Below are 15206 nucleotides of genomic sequence, written 5' to 3' on the forward strand. Positions count from 1 at the left end.
GGCGGCGCGCACTTGAACCGTGTTCTCTCCGTTTTGGCCCCTTTCGCAGAAAATGCTGGACTACCTCAAGGAGAAAAGAGACGTCGGCTTCTTCAAGAGTCTGTCTGGACTGATGATGTCTTGCAGGTAGTGGAACCCGAATCACAAAAACAGAACTTAATGAAAAAAATTAAGGATAGAAAAAAAGTATGTTTTTTTTTTTTTTGTCTTTCTCAGTTACAATTTAAAGAAACCAATATTAGAGATGAATGTCATTTTATTTTAAAAACACAGTGAAACAATTTTCGCTCAGTTCATATCAGTATCAATATTCCTCAGGCTTGTTGTTGATCATTTGCTCTCTCTCTCTCTGTCTTCCCCATCCAGCGTTCTGGACTTGAACGCTTTTGAAAGGCAAAATAAAGCCGAAGGCCTGGGGATGGTGACTGAAGAGGGGTCAAGTAAGTGACGAGTAGTTAACGTGGTAAGAAGTCTTGCGATGAGGCAACCAACGATTTCTCCCCCCAATGTAGCCGCAAAATCGTACCAGAAAAGAAAACAAACACATGATAGAATTAATTACGGCTGAATCTTTTGTTTTGCTTCAATCCTTGCAAGCAGTAACTTAGTGATGGAAGTAACAATTAAGCAGTAATAAGAAAGTGAAATACTCTTTTGGTACCGTTTAATTCAGTTGAAAAAGGCAGTAAAAATGACTCGAGCTCCACCTCCATGTCCATGTGCCATGTTGTCCGTCATCGCCATGCAGGCAAACCTGTCTTACTGTATGTCTACGTCCTGTCTCGGCCAATCAAAAGCGGGCCAATCAAAAAGCGCGTGCGCACACACGGCAAGCGGCAAACGAAACCCATGTTTTCACCCGATGGATAGCATACAGTATATGAATATGTTTTTTTTTACCATGCATTTTCCAGTCCATGTTCACCTCATAAGCTCAGGCATAAGTGATGGTAACTGTCTAACCTGCAGTGCGAACGCCTGCCCAATGAGCAGACTGTATGTTAAGGCTTTACATTATACGTATTTATTCACATATATATATATTTGTACTGTAACCTCTTGTCAGTGTGGCAAATCAATGTGAGTTTGTAAAAGTATTTCTCTATCATTCTCTCCTTGTTCCTACCTCCTCTGATGGACTCTCAATGTCTTCTCCTTTGCTTATGTCTGCCTTCTGTTTGGTTTCTTTTCCTCCTCCCCCCCGATCATGTTTTTTAATCCCATCGGTCGCAGTCAACGTGAGTGAGCAGGGTAAATACACGGTTTAGATTCTACTCATTCTCTGCAATGCCCACATCTTGATTGCCCTCTATACCTCCCTCCCTCCTCATCCTCTTCCTCCTCTCCCTCCCTTCCGAATGCAATTCAACCACCCTTCTTTTTTCCACCCGGGACTGAAGGAACGCATGCATGCTCCTCAGACGTCCGGGTTTAGATTGCTCAGTCCTGGCTCAAAGTCAATCCTCCCTTCTTCTTTTTGTTTTATCAATTAAAAGTCACTGCTTGTCATTTGTGTGGGAACGTTTAGTCCTTATTAATTCTTCCCAATACTAACCAGTGCGCAGCAGGAATTTAAATGTCCCTCCTAAAGCTTTGACTGGGAGACACATCAAAGCTTTGCCCGCCTTAACAATAAAGCCTCGGTTTTTACTCCCAGTATACACCTGCATTATTTTCTATATGATGCACTATATGTAATTTTATTTTGGAACCCCGTGTGTAGTGTCACAGCTAGACGGCAGCTTGACAGGATGTGAAGGCTGTGCATCTCAAGAGCCTGAACTCGCAGTAAAATGCTCAGTGCTCTTAGCTCCTCTGCAGCGAAAATGGGGCCGCTTAATCTCATTTCCTGTCCTCAGGTTCCAAAGTCCTGCAGGACGATGAGTTCACCAAGGATCTCTTTAGGTTTCTGCAGCTGCTGTGTGAGGGCCACAACAATGGTAGGTGGCCACGTCGTCGTAAAACTGTGCACAAACTTCTGAAGGAGCAACGTTTCTTCATCTGGATTTAGTACTCATGCAATGTTCTAAAAGCTCCTCCACAACTGTCACCTGGTTTAGACTTTCAGAACTTCCTGAGGACTCAGACTGGGAACACGACCACAGTCAACATCATCATTAGCACCGTGGACTACCTCCTAAGACTTCAAGTATGATACCACGACACTCCTAATCTGAAAACGTCCCACTTTCTTTCATCCGGAGTACTAAACCATTTTCCCCTCCTCCCATTAGGAATCCATCAGTGATTTCTACTGGTACTACTCTGGGAAGGATGTCATGGATGAAGCAGGGCAGAGGAACTTCTCCAGAGCGCTGGCAGTGGCCAAGCAGGTCTTCAACTCCTTGACAGAGTACATACAGGTCAGCGTGATGCAAAATAGTGGTGGCGAGCAAGCATTTTTTTAAATTTATGTTTGTTAAAAGCTTTCTGTGTGGTTGCTTCCAGGGACCGTGCGTTGGCAACCAGCAGAGTCTCGCTCACAGCAGGCTGTGGGACGCTGTGGTCGGGTTCCTGCATGTTTTTGCCAACATGCAGATGAAGTTGTCACAGGTTTGTATTTGTCTGTTTTTGTGCCAAATGGTTGAGCACAGACAACTTTGGAAGTATATAAGGACAGTGTTCCCATTTTGCCTCCAACTTGGGGTTCATCGCCTAATTTGAAGCTTTTTTTATGATCAAGTCCCTTCATTTTGTGACTATCATGAAGCAAGAAAAAAAAAATCTTAAAAGTGTATATTTACTCAAGAAAAAGCTAAAATTCCAACATTGTCTGTTAGTTTCTGCGTTACATTTGCTTCCTCAGCTCTGCCACCACTAGAGGTCACTATAGGCTAAAGGACTCTACTGCAGCGCGTTCGTCTGCCCTCACCCCTATCGATGCTTTTCCATGCGTGATATTAGATTGATGAGCGGTCAGCGAGGGACGATGTGAAACCCGCCACCTAACCTCATCTCACGGTCATCCGATAAAGGTTGGATAGAATAGAAGCAAAGCACACATGAAGGGGGTTTAAATTTAAGTCACGGCGCAGATTTATGGCGCACTGACGGCGGATTCCTGTGAGACCGTAAACGCGTCAGTCGGACCCAGCCAGATGCTTTTGAGACAGCAAAACAACATTAGACCCTGCTGTTGATTGATGCATGTTACCTCACTGGCCCTTTGCGGCCCCGGAAGGGACGTCGTGGGTCCTCACAATTCAAGTCAGCCTTGATGGTAACCGGATATTAGACAGGAAGGCTGGCCATCAGTAGTCTGGGTGATGGAGTGGACCGTGGGGTCACAAGGTTTTTCCTCTGCTTTTTCCTCCCCTTCATAACAGGATTCCAGTCAGATTGAATTATTGAAGGAGCTGCTGGACCTGCAGCAGGACATGATTGTCATGATGCTGTCTCTTCTTGAAGGTTGGCATTTTGATTGTTCACTGACACCACAGTCGCCACCACTGGCAACAGTTCCTAATGAGCGTGTCATTTTCTTTTTTCTAACTAAACATTACTGTAAACATTTTTGACTCCCCGAGTCCAAAATTCAGAAAGCGGCAAATTTTGGTTGCATCAAAAAAAAAAAAAAAACAGAAGAAGAGAAAAATACAGGAAGTGACTCTGAGCCAATGCCGAATGCTAAATACAGTAGCATGGCAGTAGCAGCAGTTTTATTGAAACTAGATGGTATTTCTTTACCGGCTTTGAAAAAAGTTGCACCTATAAAGAGTGCAGGAAAATATATCAGATTCCAACCAGTTCAACTGAAAAACATTCCGTTTTCCCAATGACCTGGTTTTTCCTTCCCCCTTTCAAAACATTTCAATGCACTCTTTAGAAGATGGATATGTGAGATAAAGCCGAAGGTTTTAGGGAACATTCCATCTAGTGTGCCACGCAGTAGCAGAGGATTGTGAATGTTTCTAAATCTGTTGTGCACTGACCGACTCTGCCTCGGCCCGTTTATATCTCCACTCAAGGGAACGTTGTCAATGGCACCATTGGCAAACAAATGGTGGACACGTTGGTGGAGTCCTCCAGCAACGTGGAGATGATCCTAAAGTTCTTTGACATGTTCCTCAAGCTGAAGGACCTAACTACCTCAGACAGCTTCAAGGAGTACGACCCGGAGAGCAAAGGCGTCATCTCGAAGAAAGACTTCCAGAAGTCCATGGAGAACCAGAAGCAATATTCCCAGTCCGAGATCGAGTTCCTCCTCTCTTGCGCCGAAGCCGACGAGAACGACATGTTCAACTACAAGCAGTTCGTGGAGAGGTTCCACGAGCCGGCCAAGGACATTGGCTTCAACGTGGCCGTGTTGCTGACCAACCTTTCCGAGCACATGCCCCACGACGCTCGCCTCTCCACCTTCCTCGACCTGGCCGAGAGCGTCCACAGCTACTTCGAGCCCTACCTGGGCCGCATCGAGATCATGGGCGGCGCCAAGCGCATCGAGAGAGTCTACTTCGAGATCAGTGAGTCGAGCCGCACGCAGTGGGAGAAGCCCCAGGTGAAGGAGTCCAAGCGTCAGTTCATCTTCGACGTGGTCAACGAAGGCGGGGAGAGCGAGAAGATGGAGCTGTTTGTCAACTTCTGCGAGGACACCATCTTCGAAATGCAGCTGGCCTCGCAGATCTCCGAGCCGGACCCCGTGGAGCGGCCGGAGGAGGACGAGGACGAAGACCAGAGCATGCAGGAGAACCAGGAAGAGGAGGAAGAGGAGGAGAGCGTGATGTTGGAGTCCTCCTCGGCCTTCACCGCCGCCTGCGTCTCCATGAGGAAAAGCCTCTGCCACTTCCGCCAGACTCTCACCTTCAAAAGCCTGAGGCGGCGCTACCGAAAGTTCCGGAAGATGAGCGTGAGGGAGGTGGTGCGAGGCTTCTTCTCCTTCTTCTGGGTGATCATCACGGGCCTCCTCCACTTCGTCTACAGCCTCGTCTGGGGCTTCTTCCACGTCCTGTGGAGCACCATGTTCGGGGGCGGCTTCGTCGAAGGCGCCAAGAACATGAAGGTGACGGACATCCTGGGCAACATGCCGGACCCCACCCAGTTTGGAATCCACGGAGACGTGCTGGAGCTGGAGAAGATTGAGGCCCACGAGGCGTCGGCCCTGGCGAACCTCGGCCAGATGGCTCAGGGCGAAGCGGCTGAGGCCGACCTCATGGCGGAGCTGCTGAACATCCAGCCCAAGAAGGAGGGAAAGCACGGGGCGGAGCCGGGTTTGGGGGATGTGTCTGAGGTGGTGGTGGGAGACGCCCCTTCCATTGCCAGTGCGGTCAAGCAAAAGAAGGCGCAGGTCAGTGCTATAGTAATACCAACCTGGTCTGAAGTCTGATTTGACCTCAGTATTTTCTAGTAATCTGTCTCCAGCCAGCTGTTGACCTCCCAGAATTAAGAAAAGTCCATTATTTGAATTCTTTGGAAAAAACTTCTGCTCACTACTCATTTCTGACTGTCATTTTTTTGTAATGTTACAAGATGTAACAGAAAGCAAAAATGTTTGATGATTTTTGTGGAACTATGTACACAGAAGGCTAAATGAGGTTTTGGATAATTAATGCTGCTGGACTGCTCCGTTGGAAGCTAGATTAAAAATCCGAAAATCAGGAAGCTCGGTACCAGGGAAGCAGGGAAACGGCTGCGTTCACATTGACAGCAGCAGGAAAACAAGGAGCTGGAAATAATGATTTTATCTTATTGTAGCTGGCTGCAAAGAAGAAGGCTTCAAACGGGGACTACAAGTCTGACTCGGAGAAAGGAGAGTGAGTATCCGTGCCTCTAATTTGATTCATTTTCAGCACCACGGAGAGTTCACAGCGCGCGTATATACGTTTGTTTTTTTTTTCCCGCAGCTCGGAAGACGGTGAGAAGAAAGACCACGACAAGTCCAGAGACGAAGCCCCTCACAAGTCTTTGGTGGAGGAGAAGAAGGCGTTGAAGAAGCGGCTCGGCCAGAGGAAAGAACCACCAGAGGCCTTCATGGCCAGCTTCCTCGCCAGCTTAGAGATCTACCAGACCAAGACGCTGGTCAGTCAAGACTGTCTTTGATACTTTTGACAAAAACTCTTTCTATACTCCGTCCTGATTCCACATTCATTGCTTTGACAGAACTACTTGGCCAGAAACTTCTACAACCTGCGCTTCCTGGCGCTGTTTGTCGCCTTCGCCATCAACTTCATCCTCCTCTTCTACAAAGTAAGCCGGCAGCATGTTGACCATGTTTCCCTGCTGCTGTCGCTCCCCGTTAACCGGCCGGGCGTGTCGCCGTCTCCCAGGTGACCGGCGACTACTCGGAGGACGAGGATCCCTGGAACGGGCGGAGCCGGACCGCCGAGGAGGAGGACGAGGGCGCGCTGGAGTACTTTGTCCTGCAGGAGAGCACGGGCTACATGGCGCCGACGCTGCGCTGCCTGGCCATCCTGCACACCATCATATCGTTCCTGTGTGTTGTGGGTTACTACTACCTGAAGGTGCAGCAACGCTACTTGTTTCAACTTTTACGCAGCACATCATAAGAATGCCTTTATTTTTCCCACATTGGGGAAATTTGCATAGTTTTAACAGCATGTACAGTGCAAAGAGAAGAATTAAAGAGAAATAAAGAAATAAAAAATATATATACAAATTATATCTAACTGTTAAAAATAAGTGTTTCGTTGCACCTGTAGTAAAGACGTTGTAGTTACATGTAGAGAACATTTGTATGAGGTCAACTTTTGTCACTACTGGTGTAAGGAGGTTGTGAAAGGACTGCAAAAAAACGAATTTGCATTCTTCAAAAGACTCGCTTCACATTGCGATGCAAACCAGGTTGCAAACCTTATCAACACCCTTTGAGGCTGATTGACTAAAGGGTTTGGCTGTGGAGTAACTTGATAAACCTGATATCATGTGCAGACAGACGTGGAATATTATCTGCTAATGAATTCCTTAATAAACTAACAAATGGCGTCCATTATGTTTGCCAGAATGAATATGCAGGAAGGTTTCTAGCACAGCGTGCAAGGTACTTTTTAGAATTTTAAATTCTAATCGAGCGCGCGCACTGGGATTTACAGCGGCAAACTCCAAAGGGACAAAAGCAGTTACACATGCAAAACCCTCATTTAAAATCTCCTGCTCCCACTCTGTTTGCACCTGTTGTCATTAGTGGAAGCAACACTGGCAACAACAAAACGTGCAGTCTGTTAGTCTGAACTACTTCATTGCTGTATATATTTAGGGCTGATAACTCAAACAATTTAGCAGCAAAGAGTGAAGATTCACGTCAACCGAAATGCAAATACAACCACAGAAATTGTGTGTGATATCATTGAAAGTCTTCCGATGGAGGGAATTTGCCTCACAAAATTGTGTCTTTGTGTCCAAGGTTCCGCTGGTTGTGTTCAAACGGGAGAAGGAAATCGCCCGGAAGCTGGAGTTTGCCGGCCTCTACATCACGGAGCAGCCGTCAGACGACGACATCAAAGGACAATGGGACCGACTGGTCATCAACACTCCGTGAGTTAATCACCACACTGAGCAGCTCATCAAAAGTCCTTCCAAGTTTTAACTAAGTATTTTTTTCTATACTAGCTCCTTCCCCAACAACTACTGGGACAAATTTGTCAAACGCAAAGTAAGACATTTACGGATTTTTATTTTATTTTTTATTTTTTTCAACTCTCACTTTTATCTGCCGTCGCGAGCCGTCTGGTGATCTTTACGAAACGTCAGCCGCAGCGGCGGCGGCGTCCTCCAGCCGTCTCTGATTTGCCGCCATTGTGTAGGTGATCAAAAAGTACGGAGACTTGTACGGCGCCGAGAGGATAGCGGAGCTGCTGGGGCTGGACAAGAGCGCCCTGGATTTCAACCCCACCGAGGAAACCGTCACCAAGGAGGCGTCGCTGGTGTCGTGGTGAGAAAGACATCGAACCGACGGGGGCTGGAACCGGACGCAGGTCAAACAACGAATGGCTGTATGGTCGTATTTCTTCTTTCTCTCTTCCCCAGGTTGAGCTCAATCGACACCAAGTACCACGTCTGGAAATTGGGAGTGGTGTTTACCGACAATGTAAGTTTGGCTTGAGTGAAGGGTTTTGACGGATGAACGGGGTTGGCGACTTGACAAATGGAGGGGAGACGTCCTGGTACATCACCGTCTTACCGTATCGCTGTCTTTGCGTGTGCCAGTCCTTCCTGTACCTGGTGTGGTACACCACCATGTCCATCCTCGGCCACTACAACAACTTCTTCTTTGCCGCTCACCTGCTGGACATCGCCATGGGCTTCAAAACCCTTCGCACCATCCTCTCCTCTGTCACACACAACGGCAAACAGGTGAGGAAGACAGAATCCACGTCCACAATCAGTCAAGAGTTTGCACTGATACAAAAAAATATATTAATATGTTAGTACACAGTAATAAATCATGATAAATGATATATAGGTATATACACACATCTATATATATATTTTTTTATTTTATTTTATTTATTTATTTATTTTTGACCATCAGCTTTTCTAAATTGTATGATAATAATTTTCATCATTGGTGCCCAAAAACAGACCACAGAAACAGCAGTTATCTGTGCTGCTGTGCTCCATGTCGACCGGTTTGTGTTGCCAGGAGCGAAGCAGCATAAATCTAAGTCTGCCTGAGCTGCAGGATATTTCTCTTGATTTCGGCTCCAAAGCTGCTTTAAAGTGCTAATTTTGACTATTTCAGTCCCTTTTCTTTTGGCAACATATTCCGTTGCCAGTGGTAACAGCAAGAGTGGCGAAAACACTGAATTCCGAGGGTGGCGCGATTACAAAATAGTGTCTGATTAAGAAGTTAGTTAAAGCAATTTTTTTCCCCCGTCATTGTGTGAGACTTGATTTGACACAACACGAGTCAGTGAAAGCAGTTGTTTACCTTCCCAAATAATTGGAGGAGAGCTTCCCGTTGCCTGCGGCTCCTTATTTAGAACTCGCCTCGGCTTAACCTTCGTGTTTTTTTATTGTTGTGGAAAAGCAGAGGTAGTGTTTGAGGCGTATAGGAATAAATATCTCTATACATAATGCCCCGTTCAGAAACACCATTGCTTGAGCTCATTCCGCGTGTGGTGTCTCAAGGTTCTACTCGTTCATTGTTTTCATTTGTTTCATTGCTTAATTGGGTCAGGAACAAGGGAAAAGCATGAAAGTAAAGAGGAGAAGGACGCATAAATAGAGGAATTCAGAAGCATCTTGACATAAGATTAAAATAACTCGGCTTGGCTGCGATTGTTACCCGCATTGTGTGAGTCCTTTGTCCATGACAATGTTTGCTTCCATTTTTACTTGTTGTGAAAAAAGCTGCACAGAACTGTGGCAGGAAGTAAACCATATCAGTGGTTTTCATCCATTCTTTCATTTCAGCGCTCTGTTTCATGGAGTCTGTATCAACTATTAACACCATAGAATGATGAATGATGAACTGATCTTCTGCTGCCACCTGGTGCTCGTGATTTCATTTGGACCGGGATTTGGGTCTAGATTGATTTTAAAACAAACAGACAAACAAAAAACATTGTGGTCGCAACCACTCAACATGTCAACAACAATTGTTAAATTAACTCAAGAGTGAAAACTAGTTTATTGTACTATGGTACTACTACTCCTCTGCTAATACTACAAATGATGTAGATGTACATATACATATATATACATATATACATATATATATATATATATATGTATATATATATATACATATATATATATATATACACGTATATATATATATATATATATATATATATATGTATGTATATATGTATATGTATGTATATATGTATATATATAAAGAATCTTCCTGACCAGCCTAAACATGCACCAGTTAAGTCGTGACCAGTTCCAGCTAGTTGGACTGTCATTGTCACCTATTAGAATGTGGACATCTCTCTGTGTTTCCCATCAGCTGGTCTTAACGGTGGGCCTGCTGGCGGTGGTGGTCTATCTCTACACTGTGGTGGCCTTCAACTTCTTCAGGAAGTTCTACAACAAGAGCGAGGACGATGACGAGCCTGACATGAAGTGCGACGACATGATGACGGTGAGTTGGCGCCGACCCCCCCCCCCTCCCCCTGCCCCCCCAGGAGGTCCACACCCCACTCACCCTCCTTCCCCTTATCCCTCTCTTTGTGCGCAGTGTTACCTCTTCCACATGTACGTCGGGGTGAGGGCTGGGGGAGGCATCGGGGACGAGATCGAGGACCCAGCCGGCGACCCCTACGAGCTGTACCGCATCCTCTTCGACATCACCTTCTTCTTCTTCGTCATCGTCATCCTGCTGGCCATCATCCAGGGTGAAGAAACTCGATTGCTCATCATCCCTTCTGTTAACACGCGCGACTCATAAATAGTCAGGGATATTTGGCTTGGGAATCTAGAATAACAGATCGCATCTGAAATGCACTATGACCTTTAAACCTGACCACAGAGCTGACGCCTCCTGTTGAGGGGGACTAAACTGCTCCCGATTCAGTAAATGGTTTGAAATAAAGAAACTACCGTTGCATGCTTCTCGCTAATATGCTAGTTTTGCGATCACAGCATGAGCTTAATCGTGAACTGTTTCCATAAGTTTTACCCCATAGTCTTAAAAAAAAAAAATAATAATAATTATAGACTTTACCATGGCAGCTGTGCTAAGACAAGTCGTTTGTGATTTCAGGTTTGATCATCGATGCATTTGGAGAGCTCAGAGACCAGCAGGAGCAGGTCAAAGAGGACATGGAGGTGAGAGAAGATTGACAGGGGAAGCCCTTCATATCGTTTCTGCATCATTTGCCTCATTGCAAATGGTTACACAAACCTTGACCAGCTATACAGAGTACAGAATAAAGACGTGTGCAGGCACATATACTGCTAATAACATGTTAATACTCAGTGGGTTGGTTTTAAAGAGTAAGCCCCTTACATTTATCATTTCTGTTACAGAATTGAGCAAATCTTCACTCTCTCCTCCAAAGACATCTCCAGTTTGGAAACTTGTCCTACTTTTGCAGCTTAACTTTTAAGAAATTCACAGTCCGGCTTAGGCGTAGTCTCAGTTCCTGAGGAGCTTGCAGTATCAGAGGAGTATTTGGTTTAAACTACGACTAAATGGAGTTCATTCGCAATGGAAAGGAAATCAAGGTGAACCGAGGGGGTTGTGGACAACCTCAGATCCGAGCCGCAGCTTTTGTCCAATAAACTTACATAAAGTGAAGATTTGTCTTCGGCCCTGGCGCAGGGGGACAAAAAGACACAATAACAACAGACGGCAAGAACAACACATTATGCAAGAGTCCTGGTTGCATAATGAAAACATATAAATGCGAGAGGCCTAATTAGCTCCAGCGCTGCCTTAAAAATGAATGAATCGCGTGCTTTCTACACTATTGTGTGTGTTTGTTTTACAGCAGGCTTAATTGTTTCACTCGCAAGTTTTTTTGTTTTTTTTTGGGGGGGGGTTGTTTTTTCAAACATTGGAGCCAGTGTTTTAAAATGAGAGAAAATGACAAACTGTCAGAAATAAATCAAAAAAAACCTTGAATTGCTTTTCATTTCCCTCTGCAGACCAAGTGTTTCATCTGCGGCATTGGCAACGACTACTTTGACACGACGCCACACGGCTTTGAGACTCACACCTTGCAAGAGCACAACCTGGCCAACTACCTGTAAGTGTGCGGCGCTCGCTTTGCTGCACGTGACCCGAGTTCTGCGAATACCAGGGTTAATCGCGATTAAGATCAGATTTTTTCATCGTTAACTGCGATTAATCACGTTTTGATTTGTATGTTTAAAATTTGCTTATTTGCGAGCGAAGTCTGAGTGCCACTGCTACTTGTTTGTATGTGCTGTCGCTGCGAGGGCAGGGTGTAATATAAACAAGGCTGCATTTGAAGTTACAAGAAAAGAAAGAAGAAAAAAAAACGCTACGACCAGACCAGTCATTCAGGAACATCGGGGACTTCGAAGTCTATTTAATTGTGTGAATGGCACAAAGTAAACGCAGCTAACGTTAGCAGGATGCAGTGTTGAAACATAGAGCGATGGCTTAAGGGCTTCCTACGGGTGAAAGGAAGGGACAAAATTCCTGTGATTAAAATGCGATTAAAAAATGAGTGCGTTAGGCCTTGTATTTAATCTCATGAATCTCCAGCTAACATCCCGAGTGAATACACATCCAATGTTTCTTACCTGCAACCTGAAGGTCCTAGAATCTAATATAGAGTAGAATGCGCCTTTATTGTCATTGTACAAGGGGTACCACGCAATTGCAGGGAGGGCCTCATTGTCACGGTGGCGTTTGCGACTCACACACATAAACATAATTTAGTACACAATGATGAAGAAAGTAGGGATGAATAAAAAAAAAACAAACATTTGGTGCATTGTCCCTTTATAAGCCCTTTATTACCCCTTTATTACCCTGCGCTGTCCGCTTCTTCAGCTGGTGGCAGGAACCGCCGGCGACCTCATTGTGGTACCTCATTATTATTTAAAGCCTTGAACTTTTGCGAGAAGAGAGCGGCGTTGTGGAGACGCTCTCTCATGCAGTATTCATCGCGTCCTGCCACGACCGGCCCCCGCCGCCATTTAGCCCGGATTTGGCAAACAACAGGTGATTTCAGCAGCGGCTGCGGCCGGTGCCTCCCGCGCCAACGAGGAATTGTTGCTTCGTGAGACAGGTAGTGAGCTCCGGCCCGTTAACCATTTCAATTTGGCCCGCGTAACTTGAAGAAATTATATTAGTAGTAGTGAGTCAGCAATAAACAATTTCATCAGTTATTTTCAGTGTTTTAAGAGTCATTTCAATAAAGAGCTAAATAGTCGCTTGTTCATTTTCAATTGACATTAAAGCACTTTGCGCACTTTGCACACCCATTGCGGCCCACAAGTCAAAAAGTTTGCCCATCGCTGTTCTGGAACGATGCTTTGCTCTGTTTTTAAAATCATCTGAGATAAACAGTTGGCCCTCTTATTCCTCGCCAGGTTTTTCCTGATGTACCTCATCAACAAGGACGAGACGGAGCACACCGGCCAGGTGCGATAAGACTCGGAACCCTCTCAGAGGAATCGTCAACTCATCCCAAAGCAAACATGAAAAGATTTCACATCACACAAACAGAAACATGAGTGCTGCCAAGGAAAAGTTGATGTTCAAAATATTGACTAATCTTTAATGTTGCCGTGTTTATTTACACTGCCCCAGACACCATCTGTCTTTTAATCCATCCCTACTTTTTGCATGTCTCCCCTCGCAAGCGTGTATTTCTAGTCAGCTGTAATCAATCACTTGCCTTGTCTCTGACTTCAGGAGTCCTACGTGTGGAAGATGTACCAGGAGCGGCTCTGGGACTTCTTCCCTGCCGGCGACTGCTTCCGTAAACAGTATGAAGACCAGCTTGGCTGAAGGAGACGCCTCCACTTTAAACTCTGTGGAGCTCTGTCCTACAACGACGCCGCCAGGCCGCCGCCAACAGCAACAACAGAATTACTTTTTTCTACCCAAGAAACAAACTTCTTCTTTGATCCATATCAGACTTGCCCCTGTGGTCGAGGGGGCGGGGAAACAACCCCCAACTTGCCTGGACGTTTTCTTTCTTCAGCTTTCGGGACTCGTTTTTTGACAGCGTGTTGCCTTTTACTCCACATAACCCCGAATCATTGCACAATTTTTTGGGGAGGTGGGAGGGTCTTTTTTGAGAAAAACACCGGGTTGTGTGGGGTTATGGGACGTATGTGTGTCATATTATGCACCAGAACCCGAGTTTTTCGTATTTTGAGAATGTTGGACTTGAGACTTAATGCCAAAAGCAGCGTAGAGGAGAGTACCGTAGACACGTGCAAAGTATGTGGTATGATGAATTTTCCTTTCAGACGTCTTGCATATTGAGATGAAGTTTTAGAATGAAGTGGCAAAAAGGTTTATTATATGCGATTTAAAAAAAAAAAAAAAAAAGCCTACTTTTTTCATAAAGTGCCTTACTGTACTGTAACTACATTACAACGAAGCTATGCAAAGGTTTGTTGGTTTTCTTATTGTACGTACGAACAGTGATTCCTCGGGGGGCAGCAACACGTAGCTGTTCACACGTGTAGGTCGTGGCAGAACTTTTTCAGTTGAACACGGACAAAAATGAATCGGTTGATTTTTTTTTTTTTTTTTTATGGTTTCTTTGATTGTTTCTTTCCCGAATGCAGCTTAACTGCAAATGTTCAAGGTACAAAGTGTAAACCAAGGAAAAAAAAAAAAAAAACAACACCTCAACGTGGACTGAAAACCTTCAAATAAGAACAAAAAATGAAATTGCTGTTGTATGGCCATTTGTATGTAGTAGCTTTGCTGATCTGTGCATTTCTTTTGATGGGAGAAAAAAAAAATAAAAGAAATCAATGCAAGTAGGTTGCTTCCATCCAGCTCCTCTTTATTGACCTGGTAGGATGCAGCTGAAGATGTTTCAAATTAGAGTTAAAATTCAATACAATTAGCCACCCCGTGTGTGTAAAGTTCTCTATATCCTTTGGATTTAAGAGGACATTGAAATAGGCCTTTAAAATGGCTAATATGTGAGATGTGATTGGAAAAATTCACTGTCCATCACATTCAAACTGACCAACAGAAGCCGTTCCTGCTTCAGCCAAAGCGGACGAGTCTGAGTCCATCTATTAATACGACATTAGCTGCAAGTCAAAAAAAAAAAAATAACCACGCAAAAAGCTCAACCAACTCTAAAGTGTGTCTCAGTGTGACCAAGCAGCATCAGGCGTTGTCCATTCAGGACAGCTGTAGCTGTTTGGATGGGCCCTCAGCAGCCTGCACGAGGGGACTGTTAGCCCGGTTACCCATGGTGCCACCTGTCAGCTTGCATCATGTCACCGCACCTCAGGCGCCGCGCAGCTCCGCTGCAGAGGGAAAAGTCCTGCCCCCGACCACGTCTCACCTCAGACCTCTGAAAGCTCCGACCTGGTGGCTGCTGGTTGCAGGTCTGTTGCGTGTTTGCTTGTGGCCGCGTTCTTTTTGCAGCACGCTGGTTACGCGGCTGTCATGTAAAGACTAGTCACTAGACTGTCAACCACCCGCTGTCACTCTTTTCCAAACAGAGAAACTTCCCGTCGAAGTTTAGAAAGTCTCCGAATGTGAGAACAATGTGTTGTTGTGAGTCAATTTAAAGTTTCTGATTCAATATTTCGACGCTCAAAACCTAAATGGGCCCAGAAATGAT

At 45.2% G+C, this 15206-nt stretch overlaps 1 protein-coding gene across 3 annotated transcripts in view; it reads left to right on the plus strand.

Moving 5' to 3' along the window:
* LOC142883463 (ryanodine receptor 3) overlaps nt 1-14386 on the plus strand; it is a 100953-nt gene extending 86567 nt beyond the window's left edge. For all 3 annotated transcript variants that reach the window (XM_076018364.1, XM_076018362.1, XM_076018363.1), the window contains 24 exons: nt 50-126; nt 367-440; nt 1234-1251; nt 1860-1940; nt 2061-2149; nt 2235-2363; nt 2449-2553; nt 3327-3408; nt 3969-5284; nt 5692-5750; nt 5841-6015; nt 6097-6183; nt 6264-6458; nt 7358-7488; nt 7564-7606; nt 7758-7885; nt 7981-8041; nt 8161-8307; nt 9911-10045; nt 10142-10298; nt 10667-10731; nt 11554-11654; nt 12973-13024; nt 13298-14386. In XM_076018364.1, coding sequence (XP_075874479.1) covers nt 50-126; nt 367-440; nt 1234-1251; nt 1860-1940; nt 2061-2149; nt 2235-2363; nt 2449-2553; nt 3327-3408; nt 3969-5284; nt 5692-5750; nt 5841-6015; nt 6097-6183; nt 6264-6458; nt 7358-7488; nt 7564-7606; nt 7758-7885; nt 7981-8041; nt 8161-8307; nt 9911-10045; nt 10142-10298; nt 10667-10731; nt 11554-11654; nt 12973-13024; nt 13298-13393 — 3603 coding nt within the window. In that variant the 3' untranslated portion in view covers nt 13394-14386. The remainder of the gene's footprint in view (nt 1-49; nt 127-366; nt 441-1233; nt 1252-1859; nt 1941-2060; nt 2150-2234; nt 2364-2448; nt 2554-3326; nt 3409-3968; nt 5285-5691; nt 5751-5840; nt 6016-6096; nt 6184-6263; nt 6459-7357; nt 7489-7563; nt 7607-7757; nt 7886-7980; nt 8042-8160; nt 8308-9910; nt 10046-10141; nt 10299-10666; nt 10732-11553; nt 11655-12972; nt 13025-13297) is intronic.
* The last annotated feature ends 820 nt before the right edge of the window (nt 14387-15206 follow it).

Source organism: Nelusetta ayraudi, unplaced genomic scaffold, assembly GCF_046127955.1.
Source record: "Nelusetta ayraudi isolate G7.1 ecotype Tasmania unplaced genomic scaffold, CSIRO-AGI_Nayr_v1 ptg000007l, whole genome shotgun sequence".
NCBI classification, from domain to species: Eukaryota; Metazoa; Chordata; class Actinopteri; order Tetraodontiformes; family Monacanthidae; genus Nelusetta; species Nelusetta ayraudi.